Source organism: Cyrtonyx montezumae, unplaced genomic scaffold (assembly GCF_038088225.1).
Source record: "Cyrtonyx montezumae isolate F1298 unplaced genomic scaffold, pur_monq_1.0 scaffold_18, whole genome shotgun sequence".
In the NCBI taxonomy this organism is placed as follows: Eukaryota; Metazoa; Chordata; class Aves; order Galliformes; family Odontophoridae; genus Cyrtonyx; species Cyrtonyx montezumae.
The window spans coordinates 10,866,764-10,884,787 of record NW_027071914.1 but is presented as its reverse complement, the minus strand read 5'-3'; the positions used below and the strand labels follow the sequence as shown (position 1 = coordinate 10,884,787).

Genomic DNA, 18,024 nt, shown 5'->3' with positions numbered 1-18,024 from the left:
AGCGACGGAGGAGGAGGAGCCGCCCAGGCAGGTGTGCCCGCAGCCGGCCCGGGACGCTGCGAGACCCGCAGAGGACAGAGATGATGGAAATGATGATGGAGCCGCTGGCGGCCAACGGCAGCTGCAGCAACGGTGGGTACAACCCGAGCTGGGGGGAGCGCGGCTCCCAGAGGCGGGGGGAGGGGGTGCCCCAAAGCCGGAGCTGCTGCTCCCTATTACCGGTTGGTTTCATGGGTGGTTGTTACTCAGTAGGTAACTGGCTCACCCCACTGCCTTCTGCTTGCTCCCTGTGGAGCTGGAGATGTCTACTTCGCTCAGGTAAAGGTGCTCAGTCTTTCAGTGTGGGGCTGTTAAGAAAGAAGGGGACAGACTTTTTGGAGGGTCCTGGAGACAGCCAAGGTCACAATGGAAGGGCTCTGAGCACTGATGGGGCTGTGGGGTGTCCCTGTTCATTGCCGGGGAGTTGGACCAGATGGCCTTTAAGGGTCCCTTCCCACTCAAATCTATGATTCTACAAAAACAACCCTCGTCTCCCTGAAAATAGTTCCACAAAGGAGGTTATTACTCCATTAGAGAAGAAATCTCTTAGGGAATCTTTAGAAAAATCACTTCTTTTTCATTTGTCTAATGGAAAAAAAAAATGCATCTAATCCAGATCCTAACCCCCTTAGCTGTATGTGCAGGGGATGGGTGGAGGCTTGCAGATTTAAGGCACTTTTTTTGGGGAAAAATAAGGTGGGACCCAACTCTGTGAGAGCTGTAAGCAGTGTAGCCATAGCACACCTCTCTGCAGAGGGGTACTTGTTCCATCTGTAATTCCAATGTGATTTGAGGCAGAACATTTGTCATTTACTACAGACAAATTTTTATATCCCACTCCCACTGGGCTTTTTATTCCATCCAGCAGATCACAGTCACACTGTCCATGATACACTCCCAGCTCTGATCGCAATAGGAAGATGTGCTGGGTGGAGTAGCTCAGCAGTTTTCCCACCCACACAGCCACACACCCCAGCAGGAGACTCCAGGGTTTGGTGCTTTTTGTGTGGGCAGAAGGGAGCCGTGCCTGTGTTCAGCCCTTCCACACCAGCAGGACTCAATGGCAACACATTCAGACATACGGTCTGGTTTTTGGGTGGCCCTCGGCAGAGCCAGGAGTTGGACACGGTGGTCCTTACAAATGACATCCAGCTTGGGAGAGTCTATGATTCACAACTGTCCATAAGTAGGAGGAATAAAGCCAGTACAGAGAAGGAACTTTAATCTGGGATGAACCTGATGTCCTCTTACAAGCAATCACGTGGCCCCACTCAGTACACAGAGCTGGGACAGATTCACAGTTACAAAATACTGGCACTGCTCCACATTAAACTCAAAGCAATGAGCTGCAGGCAACAGGAGGATGCCAGGATTAGGTATCTGGAGAGCACCAAAGCCCTTAGATCAATATTAAGCATTGGCAAGGTATAGTTCAACCTCATAATACTGGAGTTTGGTGGAGATGCTCTAGCATAGATTTTTGGAAATTCAGAATAATTACAGTGGTCCTTGTGGTCTTCCAGTTCACAGCAAAGGGCTCTGCGGGCACAGTGTGTCAACAACCAGCTTGAGTTGCATCCCATAAATCCGTCACCAAACATTCTCCTGCTTCCATGTGAGTGCTGAAGTGTCCTGAGTATGGGAGACTGATTACAGCATTGAATGGCACTCTTGGCGGCCACACCAGTAATTGTTCCATCTCTGTGTTCTCACAGGGTCTCTGCTCACCATTTCATGCCTTTCCCATCGAGTTGTGTGCCAGGTGGTCAGAGGTGCTGATCTGACCGACCCTGTCCATAACAATGGGACTGGTGATACCTCCTGGGTAACCCGGTTGGAAAGTAATTACGGATTCTACATTGGTTTGGGCTTGGCTGTCTTCTCCAGCTTCCTCATCGGAAGCAGCGTCATCCTTAAAAAGAAGGGACTGCTCCGGCTGGTGGAGAAGGGAGGCACCAGGGCAGGTAAGGTTTTGTGAGGGGCAGGAACCCCCCTTTACCCAAAGCCCAACACTCAGAAGTCAACACCTTGGTGGACACATGCCAGCCTTCTATCAGCAGGGAAAATAAGATCTTTTGTGAAATGGGCCCCATTACACAAAGGTGAAAGTCATCCTCATGCCACAGCCTGGAGCAAGACAGCGTAGTTTCATGCCTCCTCCCTCACTCTCATTGATACATCAGGCAGCTTTGCCACCAAATCCCTGGAACAAGGATGCATCCCCATAAGCTTGAATTGCATTAGCAAAAGCCATTTATTCATGCGTGCCTGCACCCGTGTGATTTGTGTGAACCCTGCTGTGGTTTTCAGAAGCAATACATCCAAAGCATGTTGCTCAACAATGTGTTGGCTGATAACTTTCTTCTAGCACTGAGGTCCTGGAGTGAGGTATGTGTTTGTGGATGGGGATGGGGGAGAAACATGCCTGAGCTGAGCTGTGCTGTGCAATTGGGCACAGCCCATCAGCATTGCAAGCATTTGCTCCAGCAGCAGCCTAAGTCCTACCTGGTGGGTGACCTACTTACATAACTACTGACAAAACGATAATTAAAATACTACTCCTTCCTACCTCTGGTCTAGGAACTGTTCTTAAGTCATTGTACAAAGGAATTCAGTATCCCCATCTCCATGCAGGGACACAAAGGCATGAAAAGGCAAGGTGGCTGTTAAGGATCAGGTGAGCAAAGCCACCAATATCCATCTCCCATCCCCCCCCATACATTAAGCTGTCCCCATCGCAATGGTGAACTCACATAGGTTTTATTTTCAGCACTGCATTTGCACAATGAAATATCAGTGTTGTTTCAGTTGCAGAACTCCCAACATCACCTTACATTTCAAAGCCAAGATATTTAAACAAGAGCAAACTCATCCTTACTTGAGGATGTTTCACCAGGAATTGACAACAAAAAAAATCACAGTCAACAAGAAAAGTTCTTCAGGGAAAAAAACAAAACAAAATACAGGAAGCAAAACTGCAATTTCACACCTTCTAAGGAATATCAAAGCGTAACATGTAAACTTCATCACTTGTTGAGGAACCAGAAGAAGTTGAATTATGGCAGAAAAAAAACCTCATGAGCTCTTCTTGTCCACACCTTAATTGCTCCTTCTCCTACCTCTCCCCTTACTCCCAGTATTTCAGCCCCACTAACTGAGCATTTCCTCTTTCTCCAGTGCAGCTCTAGCAATGCTATTATCCATCAGCTCCTGATATCAAATACAGCCTCTCCAACCCAGTACCCTCACAAAGTCAGCAGGCCCAAAGCTCCTGCCATAGAATAGCTTATGGGTAATGACCAGAGCAGGGTTAGTTCCTAGCACAGTGCATCTGTGCTTCCTCATTTTTCTGCACACTTTCCTTTATTGAGCTTCAAGGCCAGGGATCATTTGTCATCAGAAACAGTCACAAAATGACAACTCCACATAAAGACAGCATTAGGATTTAGGGCAGTTCGGGCTGAGGCCTAAGGCACAAATGAACAGATAACAGGGATAACTCCAGGGCTCCTGGAGCCTTCACCACAACTATATAGCAAGATCAGCGAATATACCACAGGCTGATACAATAGAGTTCCCCTCCACCACAGCCATAACCCATACAATTTGGAAAAAACTCATTGCCTTACCTTAGTGTTGATGCATGGCTCTCCATAGCAGTCCAGTGAGATGCAAGATCCAGCACAGAAGCTCTGTGGAAGCAGCCTCTGCATATCCAGCAGCCACCACCACACTCAGCTCCTCTGCTCCTGGGTCACCTGGAGAGGGGTATCCAAGCCAAAGCACATCCAGCCCCTGGGGCCTTAGCACAGGGGTTCATTGATGGCTTTGGGGGCAGACAATGAACCAGTTAGGATCACCACTGCAGTCACTGCAGCCCATCCCAGTAATCCGCTGTTTTGGGGCAGTGGGTACCATCCTCATTGCCATGTCAGCAAGCAGATGCTTTTGTTGCATTGGCATTGTCTGCTGTTAGCTCTCTCTTTCTTCTCAAGCCTCGACTTGACACAACTTCTATGTCTGCACCTTCTGTCCTTGCAGGCTGTTTTCTTTACCACACTCTTCCCATTGTGGCCTACCCCCCTCCAGAGGACCGTTCGTCCCCTCCCACTGTTAACCCCTGCCTGCTTTGCTTTCCCAGGAGACGGAGGCCATGGCTACCTGAAAGACTGGCTCTGGTGGGCTGGCTTGTTAACTAGTAAGTAGAAGCTGTCTCCATGGGTTGGCAGCATTTCCAGGGTCTGTCCACATGAATCAGGTATGAACAAGTCCCACATCAGTGGCCCAGAGCCTTGTTGTTTGGTTCCCCGCTTCTCTCAAGGCCCAAGGAGGCCGTGAGCTGTACACTTCCTGCACCACCCTGCTGCAGCCCTCCTGCAGGGCTGGTAGTACTCAAGCAGCTCCGTTTTGCCTGAGCAAAAGCACACAAAAGTAGGATTGAACAGGACAGCCAGCTACACCAGGCACAGGGCAAACAGCCTCCTGTGTATGCCTCAGGAGATTGGGAAAGGTCACTGCTGCAGCGAGGGAGATAACAAGGTGCTGGTAACAGCTCCTTTCCTAGAGGAAACTTGTTTTCCCTTAGAGCAAGCCTACAAGCCTTCTTTGCATGCTCTATGCATTATGGGGACATTTCCCTAAACCGGCCCTATTTAGAAGCAGCAGGAAGCCTCTCTAGTAAAAACTAATCTCTGGTTATTAGCCTACAAGAGAAAGCACGAAAAGTATATTGTAATTCACCAGTGTTTGTTTTTAATGTGTTTATTCAGTGGGTGGAGGGGAAGCTGCCAACTTTGCTGCCTATGCCTTTGCTCCTGCAACCATTGTCACACCTCTGGGAGCCCTCAGCGTGCTCATAAGGTGATGTACATGCCCGTGGTTTTCAACTGGGCTTTGTTTGTTCATAAGACAGGAATACTTGGAATAATGTGAATGTGAGGAAATAATGTCTCCTAAAAGAATAAACCAACCATTGCTGTCTTTTGGGGGGATCACCCAGAAAACACTGAATTAAGTGCCATGCCCTTCAAATGCTGCATATGGATGTGAATAGCAGCTGCATTACAATTCATGTTAAATTACTGCAATTAGTAGTGTGGCTTCTCCATCCAGAAGAAGGATTTTTTTTTCAGTAATAAACAGTGTTAAAAAATCTAAAAATGTCAAAAATACCACATTGTGTTTAACTTAATGTCTGTGTTTGCCTTGTGTTTACTGAGGGTGTTCTGAGACAGTGTTTTCGTTCTGTTGCTAAAAGGGCTCCGGGCTCTGTAGGTTCTGTGGAAGTTCTGTTCCTGGGAAATACATAAGCAAACGAAGGCTGCTGTGCTGTCCTGGATTGTTTCAGTGTCATGGAAAACAACTCAATTTTTTTTTTTCCAGACATTTTTACACCCCTGTTATGTTCAAGTTTCTCTGGCTTAATATTTCTGATGACAAGTTAAAATTAACGTAGCTTTTTTGTGGTTTCATTATTATTACTTTTTCTCTCTCTTGCATTGGTCCTTGATTCGTTTATTTGGGCACTAATGGTTTTGTAATGCCCAACAGCTCAGATTCAGAAAACCCTGAAACATCTCTCAGGACATGCTAACGCATTCAGCATGTTTTCACCTTGCTGATACGTGAGCTGTGGTCTTCTGAGCTGACGCTCTGCAAGTTCAGCTGTCAGCAGATGCACCATGAATATGTAATAGCATGCAGGAATCCTACAAATGTATTCCTAATTGGTGCCCTTATATCACGTGTTTTATATTATTTTAGCTACTGTTTATACTTGAAAGAACTTTAAAGTCCCAGCAGCCATTGTTTTTCTGTCCCGTGCAGTGCCATCCTGTCTTCATATTTGCTAGGAGAGCGGCTCAACCTGCTGGGAAAGCTGGGCTGCATGCTGAGCCTCGTGGGCAGCACCGTGATGGTGATACACGCCCCGGAGGAAGAGGAGGTCACCACTTTGGATGAAATGTTGTTTAAGCTGAAAGAGCCAGGTACTCAGGAGGCTACGTTCTCTCCCTTGGGGTTGAGCAGTAGCCCCCACGCCAACTCACGTTTGTTATTTCTTTGTTCCTTTCCCCCATCCAGGTTTCCTTGCTTACGCTGTAGTCCTTTTGGCTGTCTGCTTCCTCCTCATCTTGTACCTTGCACCTCGCTATGGCCGGAGCAACATCCTCATCTACCTCACCATCTGCTCTGTTATCGGGGCCTTCTCCGTGTCCTCGGTCAAGGGCCTGGGTATTGCCATCAAGGGCTTCTTTGCTGGCCAGCCTGTGCTGCAGCACCCATTGACATGGATCCTGGTCATCACGCTGGTGGCATCCATCACTACACAAATTAACTACCTCAATAAGTCTCTAGACATTTTTAACACCTCTTTGGTGTTTCCCATCTACTACGTGCTGTTCACCACCATCGTCATCACAACTTCCATCATTCTCTTTAAAGAGTGGGTGGCCATGACTGTAGTGGACATCATTGGCACAGTCTGCGGCTTCCTCACCATCATTTTGGGAGTCTTTTTACTCCATGCCTTCAAAGACATGGATGTCAATTTAGGGCATCTGCCACAGGTCCTCCAGAGCGAACAAGCAGCACCCGTCACCCGAGATGACAAGAACATCCTGATAGAGGTGGACAACTCCAGCATCGCTCCAGAGGATAAGCCCAAAGTATTTATTATCTATGCCTAACATGTTACATTTGAGGGTTTGGAGATGGGATATAAAACTAACCTGAGTGGGTTGTTGCCAGAATTCCAGATGCTGTTAAGCAACATGAAAGGTAAAAAAATAAAACCAACATTATCTTATCCAAAGCTTGGCAGAGTTAAGCCAAGTCTTACCCTGGGCTCAAACAGGATCTTTGTCATGGGGTGGCAGCAAAGGGGTACGTTAAATTGTCACCAAGCTTATAATGTGCACAGCCTCTGAAAATACTCTTGAAATGAAGTACTCCTGGGACAGAGCACCTCTTCGATGCCCTTTGCCATCTCTTATTGTTGGCAGGGCTACTGTTCACTCTGTACTCCTTCTCCTGGGTAGAGATATAATCGATGTATTTATTTGTAGGCCTTGATTGATTCATTGATTACTGTTTTTGTGTTGTTTTTCCTTTCCAGGCACTTGCATGAACTCTAAAATACACAACTATAAATTAAACGAAGGCAAAAAATGAGGACTGATTGGTGTACTCCTGCTATTCACATTCTGCTTATCTACATTTAATTATTCTACAATTATGGATGAAGAATACTGGTAAAATATGGTGAACTTCGGAATAAGTATCAGAACCCAAGCCTTAAAGTGTTTATATGTAACTGTGGCAGATAAATCATTTTATACTTCTGTCCGTGAGGTAAAGGAGCTTCGTGAAGCCACTGGGCCTGATCCAGACAGCACCCAAGCAAGTGAGTGGCAGCACTCGCTCAGGCTGGAGAATATCAACAGGGAGAAGAATATCTCCAGACCTCAGTCTGGAGAAGTAACAACTCCTGTAATGCTTCTTGGTGACTAATGAAAAATGCTTTCAGCCTGAAAAACCAAGAAGGTGAATGTTTTAAGATGTTTTTCTTAGCAGGTATTGTGACCTCTCAGCTCACTTTCAAAATTCCCTTGTATTTCGATCATGGGTGGGGATGCAAGGATGGGAGCCTATTTGGGCACAGCAAAGCCTAACCCAGCTGTGGTGAGCTTACTCGGTCCAGAGTTACCTACCCTGGACCATGGCATGTACCTATGCAGACCCATTTGTAGGTTGTTGGAATGTCATTGAGTAAATGGGACTTAAGGTTGGGCCAGGGAGGGTGATACAATCTCTTATTTTAATAACATTTCAGTACACCCCCTCTCTCCCCCCCCCCCCTTTTTTTTTTTTAATGTGGAATGGGAAATAAAGGCTTTTTCTACAAACCCTTGAAGGTGGATCTGAAAGATTTTAATGGCTTCGCTGATCGTGTAGAAGGAAACCAGCGCCCTCGTTCGGTTTCGCAGGAAATAATCCTAGTAATTCACTAGCTTTAATTTTGGCATCCTAATTGGTATAATGCTTTCCACGTTTTATTTTAAATAGACTGTAAATAGGTCATATCCTTCTCAGTGCCTAGAAATACAAGTAAGGAAGACGGTTTCTCCAGAAATCCTGCTATCTCTGCTCAAAAGGAACATTCAGAAAGGCTGAACTGACATGATGAAATACCACAGTGACAGAACAGTTGTTAATGACAACCTGACAAATTTATTAAAAACTAGGGAAAAGGCACAATGAATTGCATTCTTCAAGTATTTGCATAGATGCACAGAGAGCATTGTTGTAAACCTTTAGTATGTGGACATAGGAGAAAGTGAGATGTATTTTTGTATATGTTCTTCCAAGTAACATTGCCTTTAAAAAAAATAATGTATTTTAGCAGCTTTTACTCCTCTTACAGTTCCCCTGTTATCATGCACTCATCCGGTGCACATGTGAAAATCTAGAAGGACTTAAACATACTTTCTGGAGATTTTATGATATTCCAGTAATAAAGGATTCCATTAGGATTTCCATTAGTTCTGTGGGTTTGGGGACATTTTTTAAAAGCTAGAACCCATGTTCACATGAAATGCACTGAAAACATTCTTTTTGGTGGCCATTTGATAAGGATCACAGGCTGCTTACACAGACATAAGATAGATTTCCCATTCTTGAACCTGTACTACAGCAAGCACCATATGCTTCCAGGTTACTGCGAATTAGATGTCTAGGCCCCTGCCTACAAGCAGTAAAATAACAAATCTGGAGGGTTGTTTATATGCAAAATACCCCATCTATAGGAAAAGAATATACATATATCAACATTAGAAAGGCAAAGCTTTTCACTTGTCATCCCTTATTTTAGAGAGGAGTAATTTAGGTTGCTTTGTTTTCCAGGCATACAGAAGGTAAGAAAAGGTCTGAAGTGATCGAGACAATGAATAATTAACCAGTAATTCAAGACAAACCCTGTATACTCCTTCCTTGTGAAGAAAGAGGTAGCAAAGTTGCAAAAACTGATGTGATTTCAGTCATCCTATAGCTATACTACTGCATATAGCTTAATGAGTGCACAGACTTTAGCTGTTGTTTTTGTTCTTCCTAATTAGTAGTACTTAGGGAAACACAACCAGCCGAACAAAAATATTTTTCATAAAGCCAGTGATACAGTTTTTCACACATGCAGCACCAATTATACTGTTTGAGGAGCTGTCCATGAAATATCAGACACAACACAGTGTTACTGTGACCATAGCTCCAGAATTCCCTGTGTTCTCCTAGGAGGAAATAGTAATACAAAATGCCATTAAAAAAAGGTCTTATTTGAAAATCCTGAGGAAAAAGAAAAAATGTAAGAAAGCTCAAACTGTTAGGAGAAAAAAAAAATCATAAGGGAGGGTCCTGAGGGTCAGAACTATCAACGAGCTCCTTAAAGTGCACATGGACAGCTCTTTCCATCCAAGTCCTTGAGAAAAAACCTGGAGTAAGCAAAGCTGCCCTACAAAAGCACCATGTGTCATTACTATTTCTGCTGTATTGTCACCTGTTCATCATTAGAGTCGGTTTCTTACTGGTATGAGGAGCAGTCAGCTCATGCTGAATTACTGCTCATCACAGAACAAAAGCCTGAAGAGATGCACACAGAAGTGTCTATTGATCTTCTGTGGTACCGTGTGGTGGGGAGAAGGTTTCAGCAGTGGATGTTCTGGCCATTCACTCCGTGTCTTGGTTGGAGATCATGCCTGTCGTACCTTGGCTGTGTCCCAGTGACACAAGTGAGAACACATAGACCATGCTGGGGATGCTGTCATGTCCTACAGCACCAAGGCAAGGAGTGCTGGAGGACTGACAGGTTGCAGAGCACTTGCTGAGGAAAGTTTTATGGAGAAAATAATTTATCTGCTCAATTAAAGTTAACAAAAATCCAGAGTGACTTTAACTAGGAATATTACCATGGTTTGCTCTCTGTTGTGGCCCAGCTTGCTGGCCATTGTAAACTGTGAATGAACTGAAGAAAATCATCAGTAGCTGCCTCCTCCTCTCCCAAGAGACAGCAGTTTCTCTGTAGCACCACCAATTGCTCCTGCAGCTGCCTGGATGGGCTGAGGAAGCCAATAGGGCTAGTTCACTGATGAAAGCCTATCAAGCCATCACCTGCACTCCCTGGAAACAAATAACTGCGGAAAAACACGTGAAGCCCACATTGCCCCATCCCTGCATTGAATATTGCACAATAACATATAAATACCATATAAATTGTCCCTATAAGGAAAAGACTATTAGCAGAGAGAGAAGGTTTCAGCTTGGTATGTACCGGCTCACTTCCTGGGTGCACTCCTACCAAGCCTGCCTGCAGCCTCTTGAGTCACATAGGAAACAGATAAGGCCAAGGGAGAAGAACTAAGAAACGATCTGTGGCCCATGAAAGTTTTTCTGGACGATGAAGGCCATCCAGTCCTCATGAAGATCAGAGCCAGCTGGGAATAGACCAGTTCATGGGTGCTCACCAGAGCCTGGCTGTACCCTTCTCAACACATTTGCTGCTGCAGCTGTCCCAAAACCAGTGTTCTAAATGAGATGGAAAACAGAAAAAAGAGAGAGGGGGATGAGCACAGGTGAAAGAGAAAATGCTTGCAGTACCTTTTCCGATGCTACAGAAGGCCAGGGGAAGGCTTTTCTCACTCACACATTCACCGCCATGGGTCATGTAGGAAATTGCTACTGTCTTTCTATAGCATGATGATGTTCGTGCAGGATTTGCACCTTGACATCTAGCTTTAAGTATGTTGCAGGCTGCAGGCAGCACCTGTAATGTGCAGAGTGGAAGTACTTTTTTTTTTTGCTAGGGAGTTCAGTTTGAAGGGAGCTGAACTCAGCTACTCGAAGTCTCTTACGCATTGTCCTTATTTTGGGAAATGTTCTTCAGGAAAAGCGTATCAGAGGGACTGGACAAGGTTCTTGATCCTCTCTGGGATCCTTGAGCCTCATCTGGACATTCCTGGGTTGCTGCTTTTCACTCACCTTTTTGTGTCATCCTCTCTGCCCCACTTACATAAAAAACTTAATCTCAGGAATTGCCCAGGGATGTGGAGAAGTGTATTGGATGTTCCAGAACATGGCACGGCTGTTTACAGCACCTGCACTGAGCAGTTCTTACAGCCTGATTCCACATGGGATTGAGCCAATTTTGCTGCAGAATTAGGACCAGGTGTATTGTTTGGCACAGCAAATGCTTACTGAGCAACAGGTAAAAACAGAGGCCTCTGCAGCATAGCCCACCAACCCAACAGCCCTTCCATTGCATCCACCAGGCCTGCACAAGATTCTCCCCGAATAGCTGTGTTGCTCCCATCAGTTCCCACCTCTGCCACAGGCTGGAGTTGTCCTGGGACCTTGGGCCTAGCAGGAGGCAGTGGGATGGCAGGGCCATCCCCAGACCGCGCTCTGGACCTGCTTGGGACCGGGTTGGCTGGCAAAGCTCTTTGGGGTGGCCGGGGCCTAGAAATGTCCTGCACAAGAAAGAAACAGTTTTGAGTTGTCAGACTGGAGAGATACCCAATGTGAAAGCAGAGATCACATTTACATTCATCTCACATGGCCTGGGCTCCTGAACACAGCCACATGTACTTCTGACCTGTTTTGAATTTTTAGGAAGTCAGAGATTACAGACTGGGTACGCAGCTGCCTAACTTGAGGTCTCTGCTTTGGACCCAGCCCCAGCAGCTGCACAATCTTATGGCTGGACAATGCAAAGCAGGAAGAACCTCACAGGAGCAGGAGACACCATCACAGCACAGCCCATCACTTGAGACAAAGAACTGAAGGCAAAACCATGACTGCCTCCTGACTGGCAAAGACATCTCTTCTCCGGCACAGGGAGGGAGTGCAGGCTGCTATTGCTTGTAATACACAGGAAATTAGTGGTTTTCAACCTGCAATTTTTCAGCTATCAAGTTTCATGAAGACCAGATGGTCTTAGGCTCCTGGGCAGCTGGCTTCAAACCAAGGACAAGCAAATAGAGTGACACAGTTACCCTGCTCTGCCTCCTAAACATGGGTTGAAAGTACATTATACTCCAGCTACTAAGAGTCCCGAAGTTCTGAGGCTTGAATTTTGCAAATAATTGGGAAAACTGTTTTGCAATCCTCTAATTAACCAAATTACTGATTTGAGTTTGGAAATGAGTTTCACATGCATATGTTCACTACATGATAGTGAGCCTTACACAGGATATACAGGCACATACATACAGTGGCTGTAAACCATATGTGCCTGTACACGTGTGCCCATACACAAACATGCAGCCCTCTGTCAACCTACATTGTTATTTCATTTGTGCACACAGCTGTCCCTAATAGGATACTCTAAGCATTATATTTTCCATTTGTCTAATGAATTTCAGCATTAAGTATGCCCTGGGGAGAAGTTACCCACATAAGAGCTGTCTGCCTGTTGTTGCCTAGTTTCTAAGCTAGGCCTCTGGCTTACAGGTGTTGATTTAATAAACACAGCTGCACTCACAACTTGGAGGGCACCCAAAAACCTTGCAGTCTCCTCAGACTATGTATAAACACAAGGCTCAATGGCTGCATCAGCCAGTGCTTGGGGATCCTCTGCTCTCCAAGTTCTGCAAGAGGGATGAGGCAGGCCAAAACCCCGCAAAGCACCAGATCCAAATTGCTCTTGCAGAGATGGCAAGTGAGCAAGTCTGGTAGATACTGTAAATGTCTAAACACTGACGCTAGCAAACAGCAAAATTAATGACTTCCTCTCTATCTTCTGGATCTCATGGCTCTTCTCCAACCCAAGAATGACAAGGTTGCTTTTCACAACCCTAGGACAAGTGTCCCATCGAGTAAGTCTGATATCAAGAGACTGGGTGCTTTGGAGAAGGAACACAATGGAGACAGTGAGGAACTTGTCAACAAGCAGCTGGGAAGGATATCTATTCCTTATTGATTAGAGTCAGCTTCCTGCTTTTGTTTTAGTTTTCTTTTCTCTTGAAGTGCTGGCTGTTCATAGGAACAATGGAGCTAGAAACAAACCTCATTCACTAAAATAATTCTGGCTTTTCTTCTATATCCTTTGGAGAGGCTGCCTGGGAGCCAACCTCCTGCTTTCCTTGCAACTGAGGCCCTTCTCTGCAGGCCCTAACCTAATCAAGCCAGACTGAGTGATTTGCAATTTTTTCCACAATAACATGGAATCTTTATTAATCTTAGAATAAAACTTGCAGCAAGAAAAATAAATCAATACCCTATTGCCTTAAAAACCTCAAAGTAAGCTTGTGGCTAGGATGCTCACATAAGATAGGGTCAGTCTGGGTTAAGCCTTTTGTTTCCTGTGCAACTTACTAACGATCTCATTTTTGCTCCATATCAGAATAAAAACTAAATTTGTTCCATGTATTTTGTGTGAAACAAAATTTGTTTGTTGCTAATATTGACAAAAAAAAAAAAAAAGGTTTCCAAATAATGATGAACAATTTAAATGGCAGAGTTTACACTGACTTAAGACAACTTCTGTATGCCCAAGGCCTTAGTCCAGTAGAAGCCAAATGCAATATACCCTGGGGATTATCCCAAGGAATAGAGATCCTGTACCTGGTACTGAGCCTCAGAGTTATCACTGATTGGTCATCTCCAAAAGGCTTCTTTCCAGGCAATAAAATGCATGCAAATGGTAAATGGAGCCACGCTATGCTAGCTGAATGAAAAACCTGCACAGCTCTTTGCTTCCTGGCATGTTATCTATTTGATTTGTAGATTAAAAAATCTTCTGATGACCTTGGTGAGGTGAACGCTACTTTGTGATCCAGACTGCTTGACTCCACGTGCGGATCAAAAAGGGAAACAAACAACAACCAATTGTGTGCGCTGGGCATCCAGTGCAGTCATTGTTAGCTCCACAACAAAGCAAGAAGCATCACTGACAACCACATCCCACCAACGGCGTCTGATTAAAAACGCTTCACTCAGACCAAACTTCCCATCAAACCACACCTGCAGAACAGCACACCTTCATACCTGAGAGTTGGGGGACCTGGGAGCTGGAGGTGCTGGCCTGCTCGGGGATGTCCGCCGGGGCACATCCTTTGCCAGTGCTGGATGCACCGGCCCAGTGGGTCCCCCTGTACCATAGCTGAAGCTGGTGGAGAAGGCAGACTGCTGCTGCATGTTAATTCGGAGGCAGGGAGCTGGCTGGGGAGGGGGTTTTGATGGGATTTCAGGGAAGCCAATCACCTGTGCAGAAGACCCACAAATGCCAGGAATTAGGCAATGCCTGCTTCAAACAACCCCTTCACTCTCTGCTATGCTTTTGGTGATCTGCACAAGATCTTTGAGCCACAAAGCAGGAAATCTTGACTACAACATCTTTGTGTGTCATATATATCTAGTAGGTGCTGATTACATGTACTGGGACAACTCTGAATCGTGAAGAAGAAAGAGGAATCAAGAGAGTGGAGTAACACAGGCATTAGCACTATAAATAATGCTTGCACTCCCAGGATTGCAATTTCTGCAGTTTTGGAAGAGGGGGTGTGACAGGAGAAGATCCAGCAGGACAGACATGCAGCCACAAGGCTGGCTGTGTCCCACCTCTCTCCCTGTAGGAAATGGTTGGAAATATACACTCAGCTCCCAGTGAATTTCAGCCACAGTGCACATCTGTCTGATTTCTTCATCCTCTGGAAAAACCATCCCTCAGCTGCAGTGTAAGGGAACCACATCCCACCCTGCAGGGCAGATGCAACTCTCCTGGGGAGCTGGAAGTGACATTATCTCTACCTTTCTCTGCTGTTGGGGGGTCCTCAGCTTGAAGGCAGGGTTTGCATGGCCATTTCCAGTGTTGTCGCTGAAAATAAGACAAAGCAAAAAAGGGTTGTATACTGGATGCATCTTTTCCTTTTTCTTCACTGTATTTTAATATATTTTAATAAAAATTAAAAAATGAGAAGCAAATACTAACCATGCCAACAAACTGATACAGTTATATTATGGGTGGGTAAAGGTAGAGAAGGCACAGCACTGGCTATTTACCTGATCTGCGGGGCCTTCTTTAGAGAACAGATGACAAATTTGTTCCAGCACTTCATATAATAGAACAGAAGCATGATTCCAATGAGAAGAAGAATGGAAGCCAGGATGGCCAGAGCTATCACCACAGCTGAAAAGCCTGAAGGGCAAGAACATACAGTTAATTAAATAGGAAATCCTCTGCTCCCAGTCTATCCCAAGTCTTTATGAGTTGCCACCACAGTGTTAGTCTCTCTCACCTTCTGGTGAGGGGGGGCCACTGTCCAAGCTTCCTCCCCTGCCCTGCTTATTGCAAAATGGAGGGGCCCATCCTGGGTTGCAGTGGCAGTTCTTGTTGTTGTTGCAGACCTGGAGCAGAAATACTCAGAGATTCAGTGCAGTGTTTAAACTGATTCTGTGTAACAACTGCTATTTGCTTCCTATAACCTTGAGGACCATATAAGAGGGAGCAGACTAGGAGTGACAGTGAGGTGAGTCCTGCTCTTTGTCAGGCACATCCTGGGGCCTCCTGAGTCACTCAAGGCACACACTGCTGCATGCTTACAGCTTCATTGCCTAAATGGACTAAAGGGGTGAAAAGGTGATGATATTTTGTGCTAGAAACACTAGCAAAAGCTCTAAAATATTCTCATCAGCCTTTTATTTTATTAAGAAAGAATGAAAAAAACAATTCTGTTTGCCTCAGAAGTGAGACAAACAGCCATCCCAGCCCGCCCTGATTCAGTCACAGAGATAAAAAGAAGGCACCTACCCCATTGCCATTGCACTTCTCACTACAGCTTTCAGACTCAAAGATGATGGATGTGTTCTGACAGCGTCCCTCAAAGCAAACCTGGAGAGAAAGAATCCCAAAACTCAGTGCGAGCACATCAAGTTATATACCAGATGACTGCCTAAGCAAACTCTTAATCACTACCCTATAACTCATCTAACATGCATCAGAGAGAGGAAAGGAAGCTCAGAAGCCAATAGTGTGGCCACATCTGTGTGGCAAACTGTGAAGCTGTTGGATGTCTTGATTTCTAATTGTGTGTCTTACTTCTAAAACAATCTCAGCCAACTAGCAACCCCCAGATTTTACTTTGGCCTCAGGCTTCATCTAGCAAAGCCTTAGGGTATGACCTTCAGCGTATATTCTTCCACTACTCAGAAACTCCTAAGAAATTAATTTCTGATAAACATAAAAATCACTTGGAAAGACATTAGAAAACAGAAATGAATGCCTTTACAATCACAAAGCACTTTCCAGGTGGGAAAGCAATACTGTGAACAGCCCCAAACCATTACAAGCAGGAACTGTACCTACATGATGGCTCCCACATTTTGTTCCTGTCAACACCAAGGCAGGGTCCAGCATCTCCTTTTCTTCATTCTCAAATCTGTACACATGGGTCCCTCGGCATCTCACCTGCGTCCTCTGCAGGGAGATAGTTGTGTCTATGGGCACGGCATTGGACAGCACAGGTTTGGAAGCAGAGCTCTGGCACTGGATCTTCCCACACTTAGCATCTCTGATTTCAAAGGAAAGGCTAAGTGATTATTTCTGGCTAGATGAATGTTTTGCAGGCTTCAGCTTTGCGCGTGAATTAAAACAGCAGTGTGAGGCACTCCTCAATGGCAAAAGAGTAAGCACCTCCCAAGAGCCAGCCTAAGCAATAGTGTTTGATGGGTGCTGATGGCATCTACCCACTGACTCTGGAGGTAGGCCAGCCTCAACAAAATCACAGAGCATGTAAGAAAGCTACATTTCAGTTTAAAGAATTGAAAGTCCCGTCTTCCTGTGCCTAAAAAATAAGTATCAGCTAGCTTTTTTTAAATGCAAAAGGTAGAGGAAAATGCTAAAGTTAATGCTTCCAGTCCTACTAGGAAGCAGCTGGCTTCCCAGGTGTGAGAGAGGGATGGAAACCAAAGCATGGCTCAGTTTAATCTAGTGTCCCATAATTCTGTAACTTATAAAAACATCTCCAGACAGCAACCCTCAGCTGCCATGCTTTCTACCTTTTCTCACACTTCCTGTAGTTGCCGTAGACGTCCTTCCCACAGTTTCCGTAGATATCTCCAGCAGCATTGACTTTCTCAAAGCAAGTGTCTGGCGCTGGCCGTGCTCCTGCATGAGAGAGACTCGTGTGGCTGGCTTCTGTAGGACCTGGCAGCCACCTTACCCTATGCCAACCACTCAGTTGTCATTTATCTGATGTGGTTTGAGGAGGGGATAATTTCGCTGCCTCCTCCCAGCAAGTCAGGTGGGAGACAGAGCTCCTCAGGCTTTGACACTGAGAATATATATGTAAAGTACTACTGCCATTCATAGAGTGAATAACAGCAGGATATCATATAATAGTGTATGTTCAAAGAACAATACAATACGCTGAAAGAATTGTCCTTACCTGGCCCCCACAGCTGCAGGCACTGGTCATTGTATGTGAGACACATGCCATTGTAGCAATATGCCTTTCCTCCTTCACAGGAAGCCCCATCAATTTGGTATGAGTTGGAGGGGCAGAACGGTGACTGTCCAGTGCAGTACTCTGGGAGGTCACACAGTCCTGACTTTTCCCTGCAGAGAGTTCCTGGAGACATCAGCTAAAATAATACAAAGGGGAAAAGAGATGGAATGATGGCTTGGCTTATTGATGGTTTCATGTCTGCACAACATCCTTCTGTAGATAATAATAAAGAAAATCCCATTGTATTCATTCATCCCTTCATCCACCTTGTGATAGGTTTTCTGAGGTCAGCAGTGATTCAGATGATGCCAACTTCATTAACTGACTAAGCTATGTACAACTAAATTAGTGATCAGATCCCTTCTCTAGGTAAGAGAGCATGCAGAGAAAATGAGGCTGCCAGATCTCAAGGGGACATTGATCCACCTCCCTCTAGACAGGGGTAGGATCTGATTCACCTAAACCATTTCTGACTTGTTTGTGTAATCTATTCTAA

At 45.3% G+C, this 18,024-nt stretch overlaps 2 protein-coding genes across 3 annotated transcripts in view; one reads left to right on the top strand and one right to left on the bottom strand.

Moving 5' to 3' along the window:
• NIPAL4 (NIPA like domain containing 4) lies at window positions 1-7,332 on the top strand. 2 transcript variants are annotated; one of them, XM_065734693.1, is made up of 7 exons: window positions 6-132; window positions 1,755-2,003; window positions 4,181-4,237; window positions 4,809-4,899; window positions 5,866-6,026; window positions 6,121-6,704; window positions 7,154-7,332. In XM_065734693.1, exons 1-7 carry the CDS (start codon window positions 81-83, stop codon window positions 7,163-7,165), a joined length of 1,206 nt encoding a protein of 401 aa, XP_065590765.1. In that variant the 5' UTR covers window positions 6-80; the 3' UTR covers window positions 7,166-7,332. The 2 variants fall into 2 exon arrangements, with proteins under 2 accessions (XP_065590764.1, XP_065590765.1); XM_065734692.1 differs by lacking the exon at window positions 7,154-7,332 and having other exon boundaries at window positions 1-132; window positions 6,121-6,725.
• A 905-nt stretch (window positions 7,333-8,237) lies between these two features.
• ADAM19 (ADAM metallopeptidase domain 19) overlaps window positions 8,238-18,024 on the bottom strand; it is a 29,624-nt gene continuing 19,837 nt past the window's right edge. Inside the window, exons 14-23 of the mRNA XM_065734674.1 lie at window positions 17,469-17,664; window positions 17,080-17,188; window positions 16,388-16,592; window positions 15,833-15,913; window positions 15,321-15,429; window positions 15,085-15,220; window positions 14,833-14,899; window positions 14,071-14,286; window positions 11,406-11,552; window positions 8,238-10,611 (exon numbers count right to left, since the gene is read on the bottom strand). Coding sequence (XP_065590746.1) covers window positions 10,537-10,611; window positions 11,406-11,552; window positions 14,071-14,286; window positions 14,833-14,899; window positions 15,085-15,220; window positions 15,321-15,429; window positions 15,833-15,913; window positions 16,388-16,592; window positions 17,080-17,188; window positions 17,469-17,664 — 1,341 coding nt within the window. The 3' untranslated portion in view covers window positions 8,238-10,536. The remainder of the gene's footprint in view (window positions 10,612-11,405; window positions 11,553-14,070; window positions 14,287-14,832; window positions 14,900-15,084; window positions 15,221-15,320; window positions 15,430-15,832; window positions 15,914-16,387; window positions 16,593-17,079; window positions 17,189-17,468; window positions 17,665-18,024) is intronic.

What these genes read in the sequence shown, in the direction of transcription:
- NIPAL4 (XM_065734692.1), top strand. Translation starts at nt 81, where the DNA reads ATGATGGAAATGATGATGGAGCCGCTGGCGGCCAACGGCAGCTGCAGC. An exon ending in CAACGGCAGCTGCAGCAACG is followed by an intron (nt 133 to 1,754) that starts GTGGGTACAACC and finishes GTGTTCTCACAG; the next exon opens with GGTCTCTGCTCACCATTTCA. An exon ending in GTTTAAGCTGAAAGAGCCAG is followed by an intron (nt 6,027 to 6,120) that starts GTACTCAGGAGG and finishes TCCCCCATCCAG; the next exon opens with GTTTCCTTGCTTACGCTGTA.